This window comes from Solanum lycopersicum, chromosome 3 (genome assembly GCF_036512215.1).
Source record: "Solanum lycopersicum chromosome 3, SLM_r2.1".
Classification (NCBI taxonomy): Eukaryota; Viridiplantae; Streptophyta; class Magnoliopsida; order Solanales; family Solanaceae; genus Solanum; species Solanum lycopersicum.
In genome coordinates this window covers 64,219,359-64,247,340 of record NC_090802.1, presented here as the reverse complement: position 1 = coordinate 64,247,340, position 27,982 = coordinate 64,219,359, and the positions used below count along the sequence as shown (strand labels likewise).

Sequence of the window (27,982 nt, the reverse complement as noted above, 5' to 3'; positions counted from 1 at the left end):
GAACAAAATAGAAAATAGAATAAAGTATAACTAATGCTTTTCTGCCACCCTTTTGGTGATGAAATGTGTATATCAAAAATCTGGCAAAACAAATACAGCTAAGGGAAACTCAAGCATTACTTCCAGAATCTATCTTCTATATAATTTTTCCCCTAACAAATGTCGTAAACTTGTACACCTGATCGTTCCATCATCTAAACTCAAATCGGAATGTTATCTATAACTAAAACTTCTATCATTCAACTTTTGCCACTACTACGCCAGGGATGCTGGTCTCAGCAACAGTCTCCCTTACAAACCTGCAAGGAAAACACACAAGTTATAACAAGCCTGCCTCCAACAATTAACACTACTACCTTGTGGATACAGAAAGGCAGCAGCTACTAAGAGGAAGAAGAGCATACTTTTCCAACTTATCTCGAGATGACTGCAAAGTGTAGACAGCCAGGATGAAGGAAAGCACTACTCCTGCATGCGCATCCATCGCAATAGATTAATTAAATAGGATAACAACCTAACTGGAAGAATTGCTGTTATAATGAAGTATTGAGGTGTCAACTGAATATTCCCTAAATATTCATTAGACCTTAGTTGCTCATATCCTTCAAAATTATTGCCGCACTGGTGTTTATCTGACGGGTCAACCTAGCTTCAGTGCACTGAAAATGGGTGTGGGTGTAGGAGTGGGTGCTCGGTACTTTGGTCAGTTTCCCGAAGGCATATCCCGAAGTAAGTTCGGTTCGGTTCGGTCGATTCTCCTCGTTCTGTTTCAATTCAATTCTCAGCATGGGCCTGGTATGCGACACTATTTTCTGCTTAACAATGGGCTATTTGACTTTTAAGTGACTAAATTATGTATACAAGTTAAAATCATATAAAATACTCTAAAGAGCAAAGGTTCATACGAGTAACATCTAGATTTCTATTTGTAATATGTCCTTCAATTCTTAAAATTTTGTTTTCAAGGAACATATTAGTCATATTGCTCTTCTCTAGTTCTTTGAGAAGATTTCATTATGCTCAAGTCTAGCCTCCACTTCTCTTATGCAAACTAATTGTCACCTAACTTCTGAAACCTGCATTACAACCGGAATGGACTAAAAACGAAGCTAAAGGCCAACATGTTCAGCCAAGGCAAACAAATGTAACAATTAACAAGAGTAGCACAAACTGGAAAATTGTGATTAGGATTAGGGTTGCTGGTTTGGGCTCATATCTCATAAGATATAAAATATATAATTACATAATAAAATAGTTTGGTGTTTCGGTTTAACCGAAATACCGAGACCCTAAAACCATAAGCAGAACCGTAGATCGAACTTCTAAAATATTAAAAGCGAAACCAGATTAATGAATGCTTTGACTACCTACATGGGAACTGCACTGGATCTAGTCAACCTAACATGAGTGCTTTGCTACACCTATGGCCAAGAAATATTGTTGATTGGGTATTTGGTTTGATTTTTAGTTTATGCCCCACATATATACATATTCACATGAAGTCCTAGAACACTTTTCTATCATACGAGTTAGTTATGTATAAAATATCAAGTGTTTTACAAATAATTAATTATTTTAGCTTTTTTAATAAGGAATTACTATAGCTTTAATCTAGTGACTTCAATTAATTGTAGAAACTTATACTTACGTGGCGTCGTAATTGACCGTCATATTAACACTCATACCCATAACAGTATCCTAAGGATTAAGTGACGACGAATCTAACTTCAAGCCCATATGCATAAGACCATAGCCCATTGAACATATAAAAGATGTTATTAACTTCTTTTGTTTTTGATAAATAAAAGTGCTATTAACTTCTATATACCTCACTAAAGATTAACAGCTAGTACATACAAATCTTGGTTCCCAAACGAGAATGATGTCTGACCAATTAAGTCAGGAAACATAATGCTAGTAACGAACCAAGAATTGAGACAGTACTACATTCAATAGAATTAAATTGAAGCTTATGAAATTCAAAGAAGCACTTTAGCTTACTTTATCAAAAAAAAAAAAAAAAAGAGATGCCCTTCAGCTTCTGACACAGTGCTACATTCAATAGAAATTAAATTGAAGCTTATAAAATTCAGAGAAGCCCTTCAGCTTATTTATCAAAAAAAAAAAAAAAAAAAAAGAGAGAGAGAAGCCCTTCAGCTTAGCATGAATTTACCTGATCCAAAGAGAACATAAAATCCCGACGCCACATCTATCTCCGACTGCTCTTCCCTTAAATTAATGAAAACTTATTGTCAGCAAAAATAATAATCAGAATAAAGAAAAAGTAAAACTGAAAGTTGAAAGATAAATTGTTCGCAGAAATTTAAAAGATCAAATAAGTTGCCTTGTTAGCTAGAGAAGTTGCCAAATGGATATTAACTATATAATGCAGATATTGAAGCAATCAACACCAATAATCCAAAGTTTCTTAGCATAAAAAGAAACTCTTAATTAAGCCAAAACATGTCCTATCACAGTTGTTCATATCATCTTTCAAACAACATGATAAAAGGAATCTTTAGCAGCAAAAGCAAGACAACCACAGTATGATCTCTGCTGTAAGGACGGAGCATTTCCGTGTGGTTTATGCATTTGTTAAAAACACACTTTTACAGACGCAACCCACCAAAAGAAAGGTTAGCGACACAAGAACAGGAAGCACCCAAAGTAAAAATTAGCACATTCTCGTCAGATTAGGAGACTCAATCAGTGTATTCGGAATCAAAATCCCTGTAAATTATAAGTTTCTTATTTATATTCCCATTGTGAGGTAGTAGTAGTAGTAGTATATTGTTTTTGATGAAAATTAATTATTCTCTGCCATTTTATTGGCCCACAACCTCCAACAGAACCTGGATAATGTCTGACTGCACCAAACTGCAGAACACCTTTGACAATAAGGTCCAGAAAGAAGAATAATGGAGACTAATTTATTATTTCCGACATATGACACTGTTAATTTCCCCATGTCAGTAGGCTCTCGCTTTCACCACCTGTGTACTACAACCATGCTGTTAGTTTCTAAATCATCCACTAACCACTGTTTCCATCCTCCTGCTTTACACACCAACTATCCAAGCTACAACTATAATGGACTGATAAAAAATATCAATTTTTTTAATGCAGCATATGAAAAATCACATGCTTAGGGGCACAGAAATGACAAACTGATCATCCAACAGATCAGTAATTCTCCTATAAAGAGAAAATCCTAAGTAGAACCTACTTTCAGTGTTGTGGGTAATTCAGAGTATTACAGAAGACTGTATCTAATCAGATAATGTATATAAGTATTGTTAAGGGGTCCACATCGGTAGAGGGATGGGAATTTGATATCCTTATATGGACTTGGACAAACCTCTCCTCATGAGCTAGCTTTTGGGGTCGAGTTAGGTTCAGGTGCCACATCGTAACATGGTATTAGAGCCAGACCCATCCCAATTTACTGTTCATCGATGTTAAGGCCCCATTTAGAAGTTTTCACACTCCAATTGAGGTCTAGGCATGCGAAGGAGTGTTAAGGAGTCCCATATCGGTAGAGGGATGAGAACTTGGTCACTTTATATGGACTTGGAAAAATCTCTCCTCATGAGCTAGCTTTTGGAGTTGAGTTAGACACAGGTGCCATATCTTAACAGGTACATTTATCGGTTGCGGTTTTATAGAGATGAATAAGATTCTATTATATTAGTTGCAATTCTCTCAACAGGTATTTATATCAATTATTGTTGAGTTATGGTATATAAGACAATGGCATCAGAGCATCGTCGAAAGTGAGTAATATCTCGATGGAGTTGGATATGTGCCTTCGCTGGAAGTGGTAATGCTGCTTCATCTCTGGTGATTGAGATGTGGAAGGTGACTGTTACAAAACTAGGATGAAGCACCAACCAACAACTAACAACAACCAACACTCCGGTAGCTGGAGTAGATATGTGTGAGGCTCATGCACCAGCAGAATTTTTGCGGCAGCAATCTGCCTGACAGTGCATGGTGACGCGACTCGGCATTTTTTCGGTCCTTGATTCACTCCTGAGTTTGCCTCTTCGTTTCTGCCCAAGCTGTGGAGGTTCTCTGACCAACCAACCCCAGCTGTCCCTATTTTTTCTCGATCAGACCTGGTTAGATCGTTCCTTTTGCTTCATTTTTTCTTTCTGTTCCTCAGATGTTTGAGTGATGTGCTCAAGTGGAAGTTCTTTGGGTCTGACTACTTATCTGACGCGTTAGAGTGGACTTTTGTTTTTCCTTTGGGTAATCTTCTCTGATTTACTGATTGGTCATACCATGTGAAATTTTGCTGGGTCTATCTCCTGCAGCTGATACTTTTATCTGCGTTAGGGGTACTCTTTGGTGAAGTTGTTGATATTCTCATTCTGTTGCAAGAAGTTCTTTTTTTTCAGATTGAGAAAAATATTTGAGAGAAAGGGAGGAAGAATAAGAATGATGGTGTTTTCGTTTTGGTAGATGAGTCTGCAAAATTCTTTTGTATTTTTTTTTCCGACTATTGTTTTCTTCAAGATCTTATATGACAAAGAAAATTACTGGCCAAGGACATGTATGATGTATCTGACGGTATCTACATCCTTATTGAATGGGTGCCTTGATTGGTTACTTGATCAAGTGTCACATCTCCATTTGAAGCACATTGTCTGTTAGAGCATCCTTCTAACCTAGTTGAAGAAACTTCGTCCACAGTTTCATGTTGTTTCTGCATTGTATTGTGAATTGTGTAAATTTGCCAAACATCATAGTAGCTCGTTAAGCACAAGGGTTACAAACAAGATGAGGTTATTTTCGAGTTAGTTGATTATGATGTTTGGGAACTATGTCCTATTGTGTCCAAAGGTAGGTAGAATATTTGCTACCTTTTGGATGATTCTTTTTTTGGATGAGGTGGGTTTACTTTATAAGGAACCAATCTGAAGTATTTTTCCATTTGTGGCTTTTATACAAAGTTAAAATCTAATTTAATACTATTGTGTGCATACTAAGGGCCCATTTAGCATGTGAGATGAAATCATACAAGATGAAGTTAAAGTTTTGTTTGGACATGCAATTTGAATCTTTTAAGATGTATTTTTTGCTCATAAATATAAATTTCCCATAAGTTGTGAAAACTATCGAAATTGCCCCAATTATTCATATAATTTTACCGACTAAGCAAAAATTCATAACAAAAGTATGATACACCATTACAAAGCTATTTTAAGAAAATTACCAACCACCTCCCACTAGCAACAGGTAACATGTAATGAAAAGAATCAATTGACATTTTTTGTCACCGTTGGAGATTGAACCTAAGACCTCATGGCTCTCAACCACTTCATTAACCACTAGGCCACACCATTGAGCACTTCATTGACAACATTTACTGATTAAAATTTAATTCAATAAAACAATAAAATGGCATGAATTGTAATGTACTACCCTTTAATATAAGTTGTTTGTTGGTCAATATCATTAATAACTAGATCTTCATGTTAATATTCGTGAATATTTCATCACTCTTTTGGTATTCTTGCAAGAAATTATGTAGATATAAAATAGTGGATTTTTTTTGACAAAATATAAAATTGTGGTTCAATTATTATATTTGAAAAATGTGAAATCAGGATATGAAATTCTCAAATCAAGCTTTTAGGAAAATCGGGATTTCATCTCATGATTTGAAATCATATAATGATATTGCATGTCCAAACGCCTACTAAGAAGTGATAACACTAATGAGTACAAGGCTACAAGCCACTAAGAATGGGATTATCCACCGTCTGTTGTTGATATAGCCTCTCAAAATGGAGTGTTATGAAAATGGAGTTATAGAGAGGAAAAATAGTCATCTATTTGAGACAACGCAGGCAATATTGTTCCAAACAAAAGCACCTAAACACTTTCGGGCTGACATAGTTTCTACAATTTGTTTTCTAAATAATTGCATGCCATTAAGCATGATTGCTTTGGAATCTCTTACAATGTTCTCCTTTCAAACAAGTCATTATTTGTTGTGGAGCCAAGGGAGTCACATGTTATGTTCGAGATGACTGACTATCTATTACCAAGTTGGACCTGAAGGCCTTGAAGTGTGTTTTCTTGGGCTATTCTTGTCTTTAGAAGGGACACCATTGTTACTTTCTATCACTTGACAGATATTTGGTGTCAACTTATGTGGTATTTACATCTCCTATTGACTATTGATCAAGAACCGACTATTGATACATGTCCTACATCAACCCGTTCATCATTGAATCCTCCTTAAGAAAATCTTTACCTCTCTCTTTCTCTTCGCAAAGTACAAGTTAGTGCAAATCCACAAATTCTATTATTGATTGTATTCTTAGGACCACTTATCTCCTACATTTAGTTCTGTGATGCCTCTCTAGATTCTATCTTTGCACCTTAAAGTCCAAAACAATGAAGGAAGCCTTGAAACATTTTTGATGGTATAATGCTATGCTTGGGCTACATTGCTTTAGATGAAAATCCCACATAGAATTTGGTGCATTTACCCAAAGGAGAAATGCAATGGGATGTACAAGTGGGTTTTTGCAATCAAAGTTAATCTGGATGGCTTAATGGCAAGGGAAGACCTATGGCTAAAAGATCTGCTAAGCCTTATGGGGTGGATAATCTCAACTATGAATCGAGCTAATATTACTTTTGTAGCAAGTGTTGTTAGTCAATACTCGTGTTTGTTTTGCAGATTTCGATTGGGCTGGAGCCAGAATTGATAGAAGACCCACTACAGACTATTGTGTCTTTGTTGGAAGGAACTTGGTATTATGGAGGAGTAAGAAGCAAAGTGTTGTACTTCAATCAAGTGTGAAATCCAAGTACAAAGCTATGGCTAAGTCCACATGTGAAAAATGTGGATCTATCACCTTATAGATGAAGTTAGTCTGAAACATTTATCACGAAAAAAAATTGGTGTAATAACCAGACTGCTCTATACATAATTTAGTGTATCACGCAAGAACTAAATATATTGAAGTTGTGTGTTACTTAATCCGCGAGAAAATTCAGGAGAATCTGGTCTCCACTGGCTAAGTTAAGACAGGAGAACAATTGAGTGATATATTTACTAAGGCCTTAAATGGGAATGGAGTTGAATATCTTTATATCAAGTTGGGCACGAGTAACATCTATACTCCAAAATTGAGGAGATAGTTTTATCAAATATTGTATCTAGTTGGATATTGTATACAAGTACATAAAAAAGCTATAGTTTAATAGGGATTTTAATACCTTACTTAGTGCTCCTCTTTAAAGTAGACATCTAAATACCAAGTATAGCTTGCAACAACCTATCTTCCAGGACATGACGATTCTTTGGGTGTTAATTTACCTACTAAACATTTATAGTACTTATTGTTGAGTAATAATAGGATGTAAGAAATTCCTCCAATACTTGTCAAACAATCACAGGGTAGAATCATCCAGCTTATCAAGAGGCTATTCACACTTGTTGCCAAAAAGACAAGCTATGCTAGGAAGATTAATTTAAGAGAAAGTTACCATGTATATCTAGCAAGCACGTGCTTTGGCCAGTGTTGAGGATCCCAAAAGTGTTCGCCTATATCAGGATGAAGTTCAATATCTGTCCACAAATACATCAAATCTTATTATATCAGTAAAAACTAAATCATTGAGAGGAAAAAATAGAATGTTTAGCACACCAAGTTTGCTAGAACATCATGATAAAGCAATCAACCAATAAAAGAGAATATGAGGAAGTGAAGATGGAAGTTCTTTAGCGTGTCCTCAACCTATTAACTAGTTGACCACTGGAGGAGTTCTTCATCTTGCATTCAGTATCTTTATGTGAGAAATTGGGGGGGGGGGGGGGGGGACAAGCAACTTTTTAGTTCTCTTGGACAAACAAAGTTGATATGTTCTTATTTAAGGAAAAGGTTTCCATTTTCGTCAACCCAAGATTCTCGATTAAATGGCTCATGACTAGGACAAAACAAAAGTGAAAAGATAGTGATGTGAGAATAAATTACTTGATTATTCCCCCAACCAAATATGTTGGTGTTTATATATTATTTACGAGTAATCCCAAAAAAGAAAAAGAAGTGTGCAAGTACTCCAGAAAAGGAAAGACAGTACTTCCTAATAATTCCGATGTTTATATACACAATGATAACGATTCTAAAACTTGCCTATTCATATCATATGAATAATTCGCTCATTATTAACACTCCTGAAAGTTAGAGCTTACATATCGTATGCTCCTAGTTTGCCAAAAACATACTCAATTCTGGAACCATGAAGTAATTTTGTAAGATATCTAATAATTGTTGTTGTCTCTGCTAACTCGTCATTTGAGTTAACGAAACCTGTCACAGTGCACCTCTATTTGATCTTTGTTTTATAAAAAAACAATCTTCGTTCTTTAATAAAACAAGGATTTGAAGCAATACATTTTGCAGCTCTGACACCATGTAAAAGAATGAAGAAAATAAGAGATGTCGAGAATGAATTACTTGATTATTCCCTCAAACATGTTGGGGTTTAAAAAGTATCCCCAAGTAATCTTAACAAGGAAAGGAAACTAATTCATATTTCTAATTACACAACCAGAAGGATCCTGATAGTCGGCTGGACCAAGCTTCTTCAAAGCCAAACATGCTTTTTTTTCAGAGTTGAGATGTTGGGCAAGCTTTTATGATAAGAAAAAGGTGTTTTTGAGAAACTTAAAAAAGTGGTTTCTCCACAAAAGTACTTTTGAAAAGGCACTTTTGAAAAAATAGACATAAAAACACTATTTAAAAGTTTGGCCAACACCACTTGTTGCTCGAAAGTGTTTCCTAAATTGAATGATCGATTAGCCAACAGAAACTGTTTTTCACCAAAAGAACTTTTCAAAGAAAACAGTTACCAAAATAAGTCGATGTTAGAAGCTTGGTCAAACATGCTATAAACCTTTTTAATATATATATATATATATATATATATATACACACACACACACACACACATACATATATGTTGTATTAATAATTTCTTAAATCTTAAAGAACTCAGCCTTTCGTAAGTAGGAGATACAAGCAAAAACATTCACACTATAGAGTAGCACCTTAAGGTCAAATTTCTGCTCACTTGTGGAGCCACCAAATACTAAGATGGAAAAGTTTAGTTACTATGTTGGGGGTATGAAAAGAAGGGTAACATTTGCATTGTCAAAATACTATAATGATAGCATTTGCATTGTCAACAAAAGTTGAGCAACTTAAATTGTGCACCATATGTACTCTAGTGTTATAGAAGCAAACTTTTTTTTTGACTTTTCAGTTTTGCTTATTTGTTAAACAAAAAACAACTTTATCTAGAATATATGGTATTTTTGCTATAAACAAGAATAAGACACGTGTTAAGAAACCAGATGATCAGATAAGAGTGAAAATAATCTACCAAATACTATATTATGTAAGGCATTTTCATCAAGCATATCAAAGAAGTCGGTCTTTTTCATCCCATTCTAATAATTATCTTCCACGTGTTCAATACACATCATTGTACTTTGGGATGGAGCTGGGGAGAGAAGAGACCGCATTTACTTATATTACTGGCAAATTGTATTGCACTTTACTATTGGCATGCTACAACGAACTTGAGAGGAAAGAACACATACAGTGATGAGGCATATCAATGACCTTAGCAGTAACACCAAGCAAATCACCTCCAGAATACCTCTGTAATAAATGAAAAATCCATTCAGTGCAGACAATACTAGGGGAACATGGAAGTAAATAAGGGGCTAAAGGGGTAGATAAATGGTCAAGATGATTGCGAGAAAACATCTATGAGCTAAGACGTACTTTCTACTCAAATAAAGGCCTTACCAAATGCACATCAATCATTGGAACCTCAGAACTCTTCCGATTAATCACAAACAACCATGGCACGTGATATTTTTCTCTTCCAACTTGGAATGATCTGCACATGAATTATTGATAATAGTAGTAATTAGTCACACACTTCCAGAGTCTTTAATGGTCAGAATACCAATGAGAATGTGTAATGCATAAATGCATAATTAAACAGGAGATGTAACATCACCAAATTACAAAATAGATAGTAAGTGACATTAGACCACACAAAGTCGACTCACACCACATTCACTGGAATAATAAATTAGTAATACAACTGACTATGTTAGTAGATAAAGAAAATGAAATATCATTAAGTGCTTCTATTAGAGCTACGAAAAAGTTAATAACCTCTACAATTTAGTACTGTCAGAGGCGTCAAGTGTGGATAAGATAGGAAGCGGTTAATGTTATCACTCCTTAGTCCTCCAACAGCTTAAAGCAGTAGGTATGTCTTTCTACTGAAGTTATTTGTTGTTCCTTCTAGTAGTAGTTATTTCGTTGTAGAAGTGCAGTTTTTTATTCAGGTAATGTTAGGAAGTCATGTCCTAGTTTTTAGGGGTAGTTATCTTATAAGTTCTATGTTTAAACGTTGTTAATTCAAGAAAATCTAAGCATAAAATAATTCTAAAGTTTTTGAGTACATTAACTCGAGATTGCAGATTCTATCTTAATGAACCAGCACCATAGGTCGTAGGAAGAAAACATCACAATTTATCTTGTAGCGACCCATACATAGATCCACGACAGGGGACCATAACAGTTAACCTTTTAGCACTAACCGAAACCATGTAAAGATAGCACAAACGTCATATTTGTTGATTGTATGATCAACGAAGGAGCTATGTTGCTCGGACTCTTCAATAATGTCAGCAGGTGCATGTTGAATTCTCCAAAGGTAGTGAATTGTTAGAGAATCTGACACAGGTGTGGCATCGAAAGTGAAGAATCCGCAACTCAGCCATAGAGCTCAAATACTAACTCACACTAAAGCCAACACAAACCTGTCTTTTTGGAAGCACCAATAAAGGACATTGATGAAGTTCATACAGGAAAGTGTATGACACATAGCTTCGTAAAGAAATCTTGGCTCATTAACACATTACACATATAGAAATATATATGCAAAATAAAGTAGAAACAACTCCTTTTATTAATCAATTACATTTCAATCAAAATAGAGTAGTCAAAGTTTTAACTTCTAAACATTTGCATATTTATACTAGGTTGCATAATTGTTAGTATTTTAAATAATATGCATATGTTATTTATGTAACTATATACTTCGGTATGTACCATACCATGCCCAGCCCTACCTGTGATCAATTAAGCAGGTTAGATTCCTTATCTCTGACTTGTAAAAATGTGTCTAAAAGGCAAAACTAATTCATCCCGCAACTTATGTCCAATGGCAAAAAAGTTCTGTCAAGCAAATTTTCTTAAGTGCAGAACATTTCTTTTAATAAAATTATGTAGGGCAAAAATTCATGACCACCCCTTTTGGGGTCAATCTTGCAAATCACCCAGCTAGTGCAAGCAAAAAAACACTAACCGAAATCTAATTATGAACTTAACGGAATTTCATCATAATAAGACTAAGACTTGTTTTACAAAACCCTAATTGACTTCTTGATTAACAGAGTGTAGTTTCCCAGTTTAGCTCTTAACAAAATCAACCAGTAACCTCACCCTCTTAAATTTCAGTTTAGACCATTTTTCTTATGTCCATGTAGTGCACATCTCACCTCAAAATACTAAAAGTTCCAACATATAACTATACAAAATACCAATCCTCCACTTATCTTTTAATTCAACCTCTGTTGAAACCCAAGTTGTAGCCTTATTTTCTTGGTGCATTGTCCTTTGCAGCAACCCTTTATGTTTCCAAAAGAGCTAACTTAAACCAGACACTAAGATTAGTAACATTTTCACATAAACATCAGCATAAAGTTTGTATTGATAAACAAAATGCATCCCTAGATTGGTTAATTATAAGAGATCCCCTAAACAAAACTTACAGGGACAACAATATCAAGTATAGTTTCAAATCATTTACAGGGTTACTTTTACGCCAAAATTTAAAAAGTAATGCTCCTTCCATTCAAGTTTATGTGACACAATTTAACTGGTCACAATTTAACTGGGCACGGAATTCAAGAAATAAGATAAAACTTTGTTATGTCTACTAGATTTCCCTTAAAGTTATTATAGTGCTTACTTTTAGTTGACTTTTCATCACACTAAAGACTTTAACGGGACCAATAAGGGTAAAATGGAGATGGTGCCATTAAATAGTTGTCAAGTAAGGGAAGGTGACATTTTTTTTGAAAATGGTAACTTAAGGTGACATTTTTTTTGGAATGGATCAAAAAGAAAGAGTGTCACATAAATTGGGATGGCGGGAGTAAAATGTTCAAGTTTATTCTCTCGATGGAATTTCTTGATTCTCAAAAATCTAGAACTTTTTTCCTTCTAAACCACTCACCAAATGCATGTTGGAATAATTCTATACCATTTCTTCTCACTAGCATCCCCTACCTACACCACACCAACATCTGAAAAGATCAATTGTTATATTTGGCACCCAGCTCATTTCAACCATACTTGGAATATTTTCCAGAGTTGCGATATGACAACAGAGTGTAAGAACAAACGGAAATTATCTTCAGCCACCGTTGTACATTAATAACATTTGGAACTCAGTTGATAACCCCTCTTTCTTAGGTTTTCATACGTACGACAAGCCTTTCCAGCCACTGATCATAACCATATTATCTAAGACGGTGCATCTATCATTCAAATTTGCTTCCAAAGCCATCTCCAGCCAACCTGGCTATTCCCACGAGAATTTGATAAGCTGATTTGACTAAATAAATTCCTTGTGCTAATCCCCCATCCCATACCAAAGAGTCTTCACAGTCAGTTAGATTTGCATCTAATCAAGTTAGTTCGATAGTTCAGCAATGCTACCCACTTCTCAATCATATATTAATCTTCTGAAACTTGAATTTCAATATTGTTGTCCCCTCACTAATTCTAATTTAGCCTGGGGATTTGTTTCAACTAGGGGAAAAAACCGGAAATTGGTCTTCTAGAGGACCATGTCCAATCTAGTATCATCCCAGAAGACAGCTCTTCTACATTCCCACCTGCATTTCGGTGTACCCCATACGGAGAATTAATCTTCTAGGTACATTATTGAGATCCCTCACAACACCAGTAATTACCTTCCTTAAAAGATCTTGTTGTCATTATTGTATCTCCTGAACTATTTGAATAAAGGACTTCTGACATCCTACCTGAAGTTTCTGATTTCCTATCTCCAAATAATGATAGTCTTTCATTCACCAGGTGGAATGCATTTTTTCCTGTTTCTTGCCAAATAAAGTTCTTTTATGAGAGTATCCATCCTACTTTCCACCTTAACTGATGAGAGAGATATCCCTATCACATATGTTGGTAACAAATCCACCACACTACTAAAACTACTCTGCCTCCCAAGGGAGATATTGAATTTTCTACTTGGTCAATCTCTTCCCACTCTAGCATCCCTTCCTATATCTTTTTTTTTAATAAAGGTAACATGAATTAACTATTATGAACAAAAATGATACTCAAAGAAGTATTCGAGTAATACTTTTAATAAAATTACCGAGGGAGAGCTGACCCTACTAAGAGCCTGTTTGGCTCATCTTAAAAGCTGGTCAAACTGACTTAAAAGCTGATTTTTGACTTATTTAGCTGTTTGGCAATACTCAAAATAACTTATTTTAAGTTAAAAAAAAACTTATTTTAAGCCAAAAGTTCAAAGCTGGGGTAGGGGTGCTTTTTTTTTCAAGCTTATAAGTTGTTTTAAGTTGACCACATTTTTACCTTTTTGCCCTTAATATTTTTATACAATCTCTAAATTACCCACATAACCCTAACATCTATTTCTTCTATTTTTCCCTTTTCACGTGTGGATGATAGACAATTACTATTACTAATGAATGAAAACAAAATAAATCTTAAATCTTTCAAGTGATCTATTCAAATTATATATTATTAAAATGTAAAATAAGTTGCACATATAACTTAAATAAAAATTTATATTCCTCTTATAAATAATTTGTAATAATAAAGAAATATGTGAATGATAAACAATTATTATTACCTATGGATGAAACTAAAATAAAATTTTAAATCGTTCTTTAATCTATTCAAATTATATATCTTTAAAATCTATAATAAGTTTATATTCCTCTTATAAATAATTTGTAATGAGAAAGAAATATGTGAATGATAGCAAAATATAATTATTTATGGCTGTAAAATATAAATTAATTAACTTTTATTATGTTAACAGCTTTTAAGGGTATTTCAAACACATCAACAACTCTTTTTTTTAACTTCAGCACTTTTATCCAAACGCATAACTGCTTATTTTAAAAATAAGTTTCAGCACTTTCAAAAGTACTTTTTAAAAGCTGCTTTTATTAAGCTCATCCAAACGGGCCCTAAAGCTTAATAAATAATCTAAAATACTAGGAATATCCTCTTCTTCTTGAGGATTTCGTGCGTACACCAAAAAAGGAAAAGGACTAGACAGCTTATCTTGAGATTTTGCAGAGAGTAACTCTTGTTTTCAAAACATCTCTGGTTCCTTTCCATCCATATAGTCCACCAAATGCATCTCTCCCAGTGTCCCGAGTCGGGTCCCGAGTCCCGATTGATTCCCATGTCTGTTCCACCAAGCTAGAGCCTCTTTGATGCTCCTTGGCATTGTCCAGCTTATACCTCTTAAATTAATGAAAAATTGTCATAACTTCACAGTCGCTCAACAATGTAGAAAGAGATGATTTATTCTCTCAATCTCACATTCATAACAAGAGCACCTGGAACAAATTTGACGACCTCTTTTCATAAGGTTGTCCTTGGAGAGTGTAGTTGTAACAACCCTAAAATATAATAGATAAATACTTAAGGTGATTTAATTATTATTTAAAAATCTAAAATTTTAAGGGCATAATGGTCCTTTCACGTATTGATTAAAATAAATGAGATTTTGTATTAATTTAATTAAATCCTATTTTGACTAAGTCTTGAATTTAGTCTCCTAATCCTAATAACTCTCTCCCTCACGTTTCTCAACTCTCTTCCACGTCTCTCAACTCTCACGCTCTGACTAACAAGAAAGCTTAAGAACAGTTTAATAACAATTGTCCTTCACACTTGAAAAACGCACAAAAAGTTTTAAGAAAAGCAAGGTAATCAAAAACGTCAAGGCAAAAGGAGGTTGTTCGTCGAGTGGCGTGTACTTTGAGGAGAATTTGGGCATGGTTTGGAGGAGTTTCTGGGCAGCAGCTGCACACTTGAACAACATCAAAAGGTATGGGTTTCTTTCCTTTTGGTTCCTTTCCCAGGAAGAGTCGAGGTATTCACGGAAAACTCTGTTCATGAAATCCATAAATGCAGCAGGTGCATTCGTGAAACCAAATGACATAACCAAGAACTCATAATGACCATAACGGGTATGAAAGGCTGTCTTTGGGACATCTCCATCCCTAACCCTAAGTTGATGATACCCTGAGGCCTGAACGAAAATCAATCTTAGAGAAGAAACTAGACCCTTGGAGCTGATCGAACAAATCATCGAATCTGGAAAGTGGATACTTATTCTTTATAGTGACTTTGTTAAGCTGCCGATAATCGATACACATTCTAAGGGTTCCATCCTAGCAACACAGGAGCACCCCAAGGGGATATGCTCGGCTGAATGAAAAGGGTCAGTGAGATCTTTTAGCTGCAGCTTCAACTCTTTGAGTTCTGCTGGAGCCATTCTATAAGAAAGAATCGAGATTGGTTTAGTATCGGGTTCAAGTCAATACCAAAGTCAATCTCTCGAAAGGGAGGGACTCCAGGCAAATCTTTAGGAAACATATCTAGGAACACATTCACTACGGGCACGGAGTCTATGAAGGAATGTCATGATCTAAATCATTAACACTCGCAAGATGACGTAGTAACCCCTTGGACATCATTTTATTAGCCTTAAGATTTGAAATCAAAGGATTAGGACGACTCGAATTGTACCCCTCCCATACTAACTCTTCTTCATCAGGAAAGTGAAATCCCACCACTCTACTACGACAGTCCAAGCAAGCATAATAGATGTGAAGCCAGTCCATGCCAAGAATAATATCAAAATCATGCATGGGTAACTCAATCAAGTTTGCACACAATCTTACCACTTACAACTATTGGGCAATCCTTGTACAACCTATCAATTCTTACATTTTCTCCTAAAGTCGTACTAACCACTATAGGATCATGCAGAACTTCAGGTAATATTTCAAAAGTAAGGGCAAGCAGAGGAGTCACAAAGGAAAGCCTAGACCCCAAATCAAGTAGATCATAAATAGAAGTTGAGAATACTTGCAGCATACCAGTGACCACATCAGCAGACTTCTCCTGCTCATCCCTCTACCCTTCAGGGCATAGAATCTGTTCCTCTTGGGAGGCTCGACTGCTGCTGCAGTCTGAGGGTTAGGCCTAGGCGAAGCATTACCTCCAGCCTGACCTCTGTTTTGTGGACAGTCTCTGACCATGTGTCCACTCTTACTACAACCGTAGCAGGCAATAGTGCCCTGTCTGCACTCTCCACTGTGAGCTCGGCCACACTTAACACAGTTCTTCTTAGGACGCTACATCTCACCTCCGTTGCCCCTTTTAGGTTCAGGTCTGCCACCTCTCGGTGTTGTACTCCTCTGAGAGTTAGAATTCCCAGAACTCTGTTGCCCCTTCTTGAATTTGGGCTGCTCACGGACGCCAAAATTGTTTCTGTGGCCTCCATGGCTAAAACCTGCCTAATCTTGAGACCTAGGCCTCCTAACATCACGAACACCTCTCTTCTTGCGAATGTCCTCTACCTGCTGGACATGCACAATTAACCTGGAAAGGTCCATATTAACATGGAGCATGCAGACCGACACTCCTCCTCCAGGTCTCCATTGATTCCCGTGAGAACCTGCCCATCTCATCCCTGTTGTTCTAAACCAGGAAGGTAGCATACCTGAATAATTTCAACAAAGCTAAGTACTCTCCTCATTCTTGCTATTAAATATTAAGGGAAGTAACATACCTTGATAGCTTAACAAACCTTAGGGAATACTCCCTGACCGTCATAGAGCCTTGTTTAAGGTTGATGAACTCCTCAACCTTGGCCTCCCTCAACTCTCTTGGAAAGAATCTCTCCAGAAATGTTGTCTTGATAAGCTCCCATGTGACTGACACTCCACCTAAGATACGGCTTTCTTTCCACATCTTGCACCAAGTCTATGCAACATCCTTGAGCTGGTAGGAAGCCAGCTCAGCCTTCTCAATTCAGTGGCCCCCATAGCCACCGGGATCTTATGCACCTCGTCTACAAACTCTTGAGGATCCTCTGGTGTCTTAGCCCCTGTGAATATAGAAGGATTCATCCTCGTGAAATCACGCAGTCTGTCAGCCATGCTGCAAACAGGTGGGTTCTCCCTCTGAACATCCTGTCGGTTTACTTGGGCAGTCATAGCCTGAGCCTACATCGTGATGGCATGTGCCATCTGGGCTAGAGATGCCCTTAATATGGTTGATGTGGACTTATTATTCTGATTTGAGGTGAGAGCATCTCTAACCCAGATGGCACAGGCCATCACGATGCAGGTTCAGGCTATGACTACCCAAGTCAACCGGCAGGATGTTCAGAGGGAGAACCCACCAGTTCGCAGCATGACTGACAGACTGCGAGATTTCACGAGGATGAATCCTCCCATATTCACAGGGGCTAAGAAATTAGAGATCCTCAAGAGTTTGTAGACGAGATGCATAAGATCCCGGTGGCTATGGGGGCCACTGATATTGAGAAGGCTGAGCTGGCTTCCTACCAGCTCAAGGATGTTGCATAGACTTGGTGCAAGATGTGGAAAGATAGTCGTATCTTAGGTGGAGTGTCAGTCACATGGGAGCTTATCAAGACAACATTTCTGGAGAGATTCTTTCTAAGAGAGTTGAGGGAGGCCAAGGTTGAGGAGTTCATCAACCTTAAACAAGGCTCTATGACGGTCAGGGAGTATTCCCTAAGGTTTGTTAAGCTATCAAGGTATATTACTTCCCTTAATATTTAATAGCAAGAATGAGGAGAGTACTTAGCTTTGTTGAAATTATTCAGGTATGCTACCTTCCTGGTTTAGAACAGCAGGGATGAGATGGGCAGGTTCCTCACGGGAATCAATGGAGACCTGGAGGAGGAGTGTCGGTCTGCATGTTCCATAATAATATGGACCTTTCCAGGTTAATTGTGCATGTCCGCAGGTAGAGGACAACCGCAAGAAGAGAGGTGTTCGTGATGTTACGAGGCCTAGGCCTTAAGATCAGGCAGCTCCCAGCCATGGAGGCCACAGAAATAATTTTGGCGTCCGTGAGCAGCCCAAATTCAAGAAGGGGCAATAGAGTTCTGGGAATTCTAACTCTCAGAGGAGTACAACACCGAGAGGTGGCAGACCTGAACCTAAGAGGGGCAACGGAGGTGAGATGTAGCGTCCTAAGAAGAACTGTGTTAAGTGTGGCCGAGCTCACAGTGGAGAGTGCAGACAGGGCACTATTGCCTGCTATGGTTGTGGTAAGAGTGGACACATGGTCAGAGACTGTCCACAAAACAAAGGTTAGGCTGGAGGTAATGCTTAGCCTAGGCCTAACCCTCAGAGTGCAGCTGCAGTCGAGCCTCCCAAGAGGAACAGATTCTATGCCCTGAAGGGTAGAGGGATGAGCAGGAGAAGTCTGCTGATGTGGTCACTGGTATGCTGCAAGTATTCTCAACTTCTATTAATGATCTACTTGATTCAGGGTCTACGCTTTCCTTTGACTCCTCTGCTTGCCCTTACTTTTGAAATACTACCTGAGTTCTGCATGATCCTATAGCGGTTAGTACGCCTTTCGGAGAAAATGTAAAGAATTGATAGGTTATACAAGGATTGCCCAATAGTTGTAAGTGATAAGATTGTGTGCAAACTTCATTGAGTTACCCATGCATGATCTTGATATTATTTTTGGCATGGACTGGCTTCACATCTATTATGCTTGCTTGGACCGTCGTAGTAGAGTGGTGAGATTTCACTTCCCTAATGAAGAAGAGTTAGTCTGGGAGGGGTACAATGATGTCCAAGGGGTTACTATGTCATTTTGTGAGTGTTAATGATTTAGATCATGACATTCCTTCATAGACTCTGTGCCCGTAGTGAATGAATTCCTAGATGTGTTTCCTAAAGATTTGCCCGAAGTCCCTCCCCTTCGAGAGATTGACTTTGGTATTGACTTATAACCTAATACTAAACCAATCTCGATTCCTCCTTATAGAATGGCTCCAGCAAAACTCAAAGAGTTTAAGTTGCAGTTAAAAGATCTCACTGATAAGGGTTTCATTCAGCCGAGCATATCCCCTTGGGGTGCTCCAGTGTTGTTTGTCAACAAAGTCACTATAAAGAATAAGTATCCACTTTCCAGAATCGATGATTTGTTCGATCAGCTCCAAGGGTCTAAATTTTTCTCTAAGATTAATCTTCGTTCAGGGTATCATCAACTTAGGGTTAGGGATGGAGATGTCCCAAAGACAGCCTTTCGTACCCGTTATGGTCATTATGAGTTCTTGGTTATGTCATTTGGTCTCACGAATGCACCTGCTGCATTTATGGATCTCATGAACCGAGTTTTCCGTGAATACCTTGACTCTTTCGTCATAGTATTCATTGATGACATTCTCATCTACTCTAAGACCAAGGAAGAGCATGAACAGCATTTTAGACTAACCTTGCAGGTACTTAGACAGCATCAGTTGTATGCCAAATTCAGCAAGTGTGAATTCTGGTTGAGATCAATGACCTTCCTGGGTCATGTTGTGTCCGGTCAAGGTGTAGAGGTGGGCCCTAGAAAGACTGAAGCTGTTAAGAACTGGCCAAAACCTCTTACTCCCACCGATATCCGTAGCTTTCTGGGATTGGTTGGTTACTATTGCAGGTTCGTGGAGGACTTCTCTTCCATTGTTGCCCCACTTACAGCTTTGATGAAGAACGCTAAGTTTGAATGGACGGAGACTTGTGAGAAGAGTTTCCAGGAGCTCAAGGACAGACTCACTTCAGCCCCGGTGCTTACTCTACCCAAGTGTGGTGAGAGTTACACGGTTTATTGTGATGCATCTAGGGTTGGTTTGGGTTGTGTTCTCATGCAGGCTGGTAAGTTGATACCCTTTGCTTTCAGACAGCTCAAGGTTCATGAGAAGAATTATCTCACTCATGACCTGGAGTTGGCAGCTGTGGTGTTTGCAACTGAAGCTGTGGAGGCATTATCTGTATGGAGTGCACGTTGATGTGTTCACAGACCATAAGAGTCTCCAGTACGTGTTCACATAGAGGGAGTTGAATCTACGTCAGCGGAGATAGTTGGAGTTGTTGAAGGATTATGACATGAATGTGCACTACATCCAGGTAAGGCTAATGTTGTAGATGATGCTTTGAGCAGGACGAGCATGGAAAGTACAGCCCACGTTGAGGATGAGAAGAAAGAGCTTGTGAAAGAGGTACACAGACTGCCAGACCGGGTGTGCGATTGGTTGACTCTACTAGTGGGGGTGTTTCAGTTCATCCTAGTTCTGAATCATCCTTGGTAGTTGAAGTCAAGAAGGGTCAGCATCTTGATCATGTGTTGATAGAGTTGAAGGACTCGATATTGTTAAAAATGAATGATTTCTTCGCTTTGGGAGGTGATGGCATACTTAGATACCAGGACAGGCTGTGTGTACCAGATGTGGATGATTTGTGGACCAGGATTGTGGCAGAGGCCCATGGTTCCAGATATTCCATACATTGAGGGTCCACCAAAATGTATCATGATCTTAAGCAGATTTATTGGTGGGATGGCATGAAGGACATTGCAGAATATGTGGCTAAGTGTCCTAATTGTCAGCAGGTTAAGGCAAAGCATCTTAAGCCTGGTGGTCTGACTCAGATTATTGAGGTTCGGACTTGGACTTAGTGGTTGGTCTTCCGAGGACTTTGAGTTTACCTATCAAGTATCTCAATTTACTTGCTAAGATAAAGGCTGACCTTCCATATCTTTATAAGGTTTTTGCCCCAAAAGCAAGATTGTCTGCTTAAATGTGTACCTGAGGTACATTGATGGGAAAGAGTAAGACTTCTTCTCCAGTTGACATGAAGACCAAATATATGTGTATATATTTATCAATAGAACACCTTGGTTGGGCTGAAACCATATTTACAAGTGAAAAAGAAGAACAAACTGCTTCATCAGCCTAACAAAAAACAAGGGTGTCTATCATTGAAGCAGTATCTTCTATGCATCTTTGGTTAACCCAAAACAGAAAAATTCTAAAGCAGCTCAACATAATCCTTTTAAGAAACTGAACAAATTAGGTCTTATACATACACAAGGAAGGCAATCAAAACAGGAAGAAAATATTTCTTTTATCACTTAGGAGACGTGTGAGATGAAAGTCTCATGGACGGCTTTGAATGAGGGAAAGAAATAAGGGACCCTCTTTCTTGATTGATGCACATTTTATTTCTTCTTGCGCTCTTCATTTATTAGGATTAATATAGTAGTAGCTACTTATATCAGAAGACAATACCTAAGAACACAATTATCAGTCCTACTCGAAAACAATAACCATTTTCCCTTAAAGGCAACAACAAAATGGTCGTAAAGTGCGACAACTCTCCCTTAGAATAGGAAAATGAGTTTGTGCGATGGGTTTCATATATTACAAGCCGTGTGGATGTCACATGGGTTTAACACCATTACTTTTAAGTGGATTATGTTCGGGAGACCAAAAAGCTAAGGGATAAAAAATGCTCAAGTTATATTTGAAGGACTAAAATGAACCCACTCCCATACCAAAACTCCAATATCAGATGCACTATCATGAATGTGCAAGTTGAATCCCACCATAATAAATCTAAGGCAAAACAAGTAGATTGAATTTCCAAGAAAATAAGAAAAAGCGGGAAGTTTTGTCTTTCATGAAACTCACATCTTGTAAGGATCAGCTCCAGTAAAACCAGTTGGTTTTGGAATCGGTATCAACACCTACACCAATTAAATTTCAACCCCATGAAATAACACAAAAATGAAAGAGATCAACAGCAAAATCCCTAAAAAGTTACAACCCCAGAAGCACAAACTCAAGAAATGTATAAGGAAATGAAATTACCTCCCGATTAACCCCGAAAATGGGACAATGTTTTCCAATCATATCATGCCAAACAGTCCTCGACTGCAAGTAAATCAACCACAGAAAAAAATCAAACATAAAAGCTTGTAAATTGAAATAGTAAACGGGTTATACGTACAGAGTGGTATTGACCCATTTTGCTCATTGGAACGATGTCACCGGGGCGGTAAGCAACACAAGTGGAAACCATTGAACTCAGCAGCAATACAACAATGAGGGAGTCAACACCATGGCCAATCCCCATGTTGTAACTACAACAAGATATATGGACTCTTCCCTGAGATTATGAAACTTAAAAAATATAATTAATATATATATATATATCATCATATGCATACAAAATGAAAAAGATTAAACAAATCAATATATTAGTCTAAATAAGAAAGAACAATAAATAAATTAAAATGTTCATAAGAAAGTCCAGTGGACTAACATTTTATGTTCAATTTATAAAGGAAGAAACTATGTATATCGTGATAAAATTATTAGCACCCCAAAAATAATTCATAATCAAGCATAATAATAAGTTAATGATTCATAATCGACATATGAGAAATATCAATGAAACCCTACCAATCACATTGAAGATGATTTTAGAAGAAGGGGAGGGGGAGAACATTAATGGATCTAGTCTAGCATGATTCACTAATTTGACTATTTATAAATCCACAAAGTTAACAGTTAGAAGTTGAAAAGAACTTTAAAACATTGAATTGGTGTGGGAAAATGACAAGTCATTTTAGAGTATTGAAATAAGTGGCAGTACCACGGAATTAATCCATCTGCATACTCAAATACATATCAATTATATTATTGTAAAACTTAATATAATAAATTAGATATTTTATAACATTTTAATTTAATATTGGGAAAACAACAATTTAACTTTTTCCTAAATTTCTTCTCACTTTTTTTTAATAATAATAATAATAATAATAATAATAATTATTATTATTATTATTATTATTCTTTCATTAAAAAAAAGAGTAGATTTCTAACATCACATGATATTTATATTAATATAAGAAATCCTAATTGACTCTTGTTCTTTCACATTCTCTTCCTAATAAATAACTTAATTTTTTTAAAAATAAAATAATATTATAGAATTAATAAGATGTTTAATTTAGTCTAGGGGTTAAATGGTAATCCAACTTTTCATCATCGAAATATATATATATATATATATATGACGGAATGCCATGTCGCTGCACAACTTTTAAAAAACTCATCTCTAATTTTTTGATCTGCTTCACTTGCTATTTTATTTGATATCCGACCCAAAGTCCAACCTTATTATATAAATAGAAGCTCCATAAAAAGCAAACTTTGGAGGGGATATTGAAAGATTGAAACTCTTAATCTTGCTTCAGCAGCCATGGTTGCTACTACCATGACAAGAGTCTTCAAATTATCATCTGGTGCCAATGACCTTTCTTTACCCATGAACTTTTCAGCTTCTTTACGAAATTGTTTGAGGTTTCAACAATTGCAAAATGAAAAAATTTTAGAAACTCACTTGGATTAATCAAGACAAGAATCTTGCTTTTAATTCTCAGTCTTTTCGTCAATACTAAAAGACTTTGTCAGTCCCCAATTTCCTCTCTTTCTATTTATACTCTAACCTTAATTTACAAAGAGGGGTTAGTTAAAAGGGGGATTTTGATGATTTGTTAAGGTAGTTGCTACTATTTTCTAATTAGGTTTTATTAATTGTTGTGAGCGTAATTCATTTCGAGGAAAGTTTTAAAAAAATAATTTGTTTCTTCAATGGAGTTTGATGTTGTTGGGGTAAATAAGGTTGTATTCGTTGGAAATTTTTTTGATGGGGTTGGGCTTTGAATAGGGTATTCGCTGGGATTTTTGGGGGGGTTTGTGATAGAAATTTCAAAAAATTTATTTATGTATACATGGTCGTTGCGAGATGTTGTACGAAGAAATGGGTTAAAAGCTAATAATAGGCAAGTCCTTATTTTATTTCTACCACATCAAAATAGAATAATAGTTAAAGTAATAATATTATTGATTACAATTTTAGGCAATTACTATTTGTGTGATGGAAGATATACAAATGTAAATGGTTTTGTGTCTTCCTATCAAGGATATAGATATTGGCTAAAGGATTGGCCGGGTGACAATTTATCACTTCGATGTCAAGAAGATCTCTTTAATATGAAGCATATTAAGGCGCGTAATGTTATTGAAAGAACATTTGGACTATTAAAACGACATTGAAAAATTCTTAGAAGTCATTCATAGTACTCGATTAAGGTTCACGATAGAATTATTAGTACATGTCTTTTGATGCACAATTTCATTTGAAGAGAGATGGAAGTTGATCCCTTAGATGTGGAAATGAAATTCCACATGGAGAATCAACATGAATATATTAATACAATTGAAGCATTTGATGAATGGGCTACTTGGAGGGATGAACTAACTAATGAAAGATTGAAAAATCAACTATTTATAATTTTGAACTATGTGGTCACTTTTGGTATGCCAATGCACTTCTGTATATGGTTTTCTGTTCACAGTAAAATGTAATAGCCTTTATTATTTTTTGAAAACGAATGATCAATCTTTTGTATGAGTCACATTATTGTTTGTACACACAAATAGTGAATCTCAATATACATCTATTATTTTTTAATATAAGTAGTTAATTTGTATATATGTATTCACATTATCTTTTTCCAAATCAATCAAGTTGTATTACAATTTATTGGATTATAATTGACACAATTTATTAGTAAGTTGCAACTTAGTATTACAACACTATATTAACCAACTAAATCACATTAACTTATTTGAAGAACCTAACAACTTTCTAAGTCTAATTAGTTTAGTTTTAACTTAATTCCAACACTATATTAGAAAATGAAATCACATTAAATTATTTGAAGAACTTAACAGCTTTCTAAGTCTAATTAGTTTAGTTTAACTTAATACCAACATTATATTAACCAACTAAAACACATTAGCTTATTTGAAGAACTTAACAACTTTCTAAGTCTAATTAGTTTAGTTTAAACTTAATTACAAAACTTTATTGACTAATTTAACTTATTATACAACTTTACAACTTTCTAAGTCTAATTAATTTAGTTTTAACTTAATTCCAATAATATATTCACCAATTTAACTTATTAACCAACTTAACAACTTTCTAAGTCTAATTAGTTTAGTTTTTACTTAATTCCAACCCTATATTCACCAATTTAACTTATTAAACAACTTAAGGACTTTCTAAGTCTAATTAGTTTAGTTGTAACTTAATTCCAGTAATATGTTCACCAATTTAACTTATTAACCAACTTAACAACTTTCTAAGTCTAATTAGTTTAGTTTTAACTTAATTCCAACATTATAATCACCAATATAACTTATTAAACAACATAACAACTTTCTAAGTCTAATTAGTTTAGTTTTAACTTAATTCTAACACTATATTCACCAATTTAACTTATAAACAACTTAACAACATTCTAAGTCTAATTAGTATAGTTTTAACTTAATTCTAACACTATATTCACCAATTTAACTTATTAACCAACATAACTTAACAACTTTCTATGTCTAATTAGTTTAGTTGTAACTTAATTCCAACACTATATTCACCAATTTAACTTATTAACCAACTTAACAACTTTCTAAGTCTAATTAGTTTAGTTGTAACTTAATTCCAATAATATGTTCACCAATTTAACTTATTAACCAACTCAACAACTTTCTAAGTCTAATTAGTTTAGTTTTAACTTAATTCCAACACTATATTTACCAGTTTAACTTTTAACTAACTTAACAACTTTCTAAGTCTAATTAGTTTAGTTTTAACTTAATTTCAACACTATATTAACCAACTAAATCACATTAGCTTATTTGAAGAACTTAACACTTTCTAAGTGTAATTAGTTTAGTTTTAACTTAATTTCCAACACTATCGTAACCAACTAAATCACATTAGCTTATTTGAAGAACTTAACCAACTTTTTAGGTTTAATTAGTTTAGTTTTAACTTAATTCCAACACTTTATTCACCAATTTAACTTATTAAACAACTTAACAACTTTCTAAGTCTAATTAGTTTAGTTTTAACTTAATTCAATAATATATTCACCAATTTAACTTATTAACCAACTTAATTCCGTTTTTTATTAGCTTATTACTTACTTTTTTCGACTTTTTGAATCAAAAAATCTTGATTCTCATTTTTTCGACTTTTTGAATCAAAAAATCTTGATTCTCATTTTTTTATCAAGTAGTTGCAATTTACTAGATTAGCTAATATTGAGACACTTCAACTAAATGAAAACAAAAACGATTGGTAAACAGAATCAATTTAATTAAGGTAAACAAAATCAATTTTTCATAATAAAAGTATAACACATGCAAGGAAATAATTCTCACATTATATATTTAACGATGATCAATATAGAAGATTTATTACTATATACATTAAGATTTGAATTTGGATGGTCAAGTGATAACAAAAGGGTCCATATTTTGAGCAAAAAACAGTACCAAGTGTACAACTGAACTGATCAGTGGCTTCAGAGATTGAAATTTTGTTGTTAATGGAGCCCAACATGATAGAACAGTACAAAAGTGCAAATTTCATACCATTTCAAGCTTTTGAATCTTTCAGATTATTATGTTAACCTAAACTCCATGTATGGTACTAGTTTTCCTATCTGGCTAATTTGGATTAAAATACTCTTTAATAGCAAGATCCACTCCATGGATGTCAATATTGGTTTAGGTGGTAAAATACTCTTTATCAGTAACAACTTTATTCCAAGTACTCGAATTTGAGCCTCTAATTACTAATGAAGTGAATAGTATTTACCACTCTACCGCAACCTTTTTGAACTGTTGCATTAAGTAATCATTGATTTCGCAATGTCATGTGAATCTCTACTTGCATTGCAGACACTCTCTCTCATCTCAAGTACTAAAGCTTCCCCTTCCTCTAATGTCCACAAATGCTTAACCAATTGAACTTAACTATCACATTAAATTGTAAAACCACCTACCTACATTCTATTATTTTTCTTCATTAATGCTTTTGAATATTTTCCTAGTAATAGTGTTACATCTTCCATCTACTTTATTTTCTCAAAAACTATAGAAATAATAACACCTCAGCGTGATTTTAATTACATAGTATGGAGTTTTTACTCTTAGTAAAGGCTGCTGCAATTATATTTATTAAGTGATACCTAACCATTAGTGCAACCAAATAATGCATCACTTTCCTCCTTTACTGAGGGATTATTGGCATTGCAGAAAGCAGAAAGTCAGAAAACTAGTTCCTTTAGGTGGTCCTAAAGACTAATGAACATCAATAAAAAAAATTATGAGGTAATAATAAAAAAGGGATAACAAGCTGTTGATAAATTATGAACATCATTAAGAAAATTATGAGGTAATAACAAAAAGGGAAAACAAACCTGGACGGATCTGAGGAGATCCGTTTGGTACGAAATCACAGGATTTTGAGCCTCAGCTTGAGCAGTTGGTGTTGTTGCTATCGCCCTCTAGCCGAGCTGCAGGCTTGCTGTCGCTGGTTGGAGCTGCTGGCAGCCTGGAGTTCGCTGAAAGAAGAGAGGATGGGAAAAGAGAGAGGGGTCTAGGGAAGAGGAGAAGAGGAAGACGAGAGGGAGAGAGAGGAGTCGCCGGGGCTGCTGCTCGCCGGTGATCCGTTCGGAGGAGGAGAAGAGGAAAGCGGGGCGAGGGGAGAAGAGATGAGGGAAAGAGAGAGAGGCGGGTGAAGGGGGTGAGTATGAGAGAGAAAATTTGACTTAGGGTTTTATATTATTCTTTTTTTTTTTTAGAGAAAGTATTTAATAGAATAATT

The 27,982-nt window shown here is 35.7% G+C and overlaps 1 protein-coding gene and 1 long non-coding RNA gene across 2 annotated transcripts; both read right to left on the bottom strand.

Moving 5' to 3' along the window:
- Positions 1-15: 15 nt before the first annotated feature.
- On the bottom strand, positions 16-27,941 carry LOC101249903 (uncharacterized). Its single transcript, XM_004235742.5, has 10 exons — positions 27,576-27,941; positions 22,241-22,399; positions 22,102-22,164; positions 21,922-21,977; positions 9,840-9,933; positions 9,629-9,689; positions 7,510-7,591; positions 2,174-2,229; positions 405-468; positions 16-299 (listed from the first exon to the last, which is right to left on the bottom strand). The coding sequence occupies exons 2-10, from the start codon at positions 22,364-22,366 to the stop codon at positions 236-238; spliced, it is 666 nt and encodes a 221-aa protein (XP_004235790.1). The 5' UTR covers positions 22,367-22,399; positions 27,576-27,941; the 3' UTR covers positions 16-235.
- Positions 11,665-14,803, bottom strand: LOC138347318 (uncharacterized). Its single transcript, XR_011220174.1, has 2 exons — positions 14,741-14,803; positions 11,665-14,644 (listed from the first exon to the last, which is right to left on the bottom strand). It is a non-coding gene; the product is annotated as an uncharacterized lncRNA (long non-coding RNA).
- Positions 27,942-27,982: the final 41 nt, after the last annotated feature.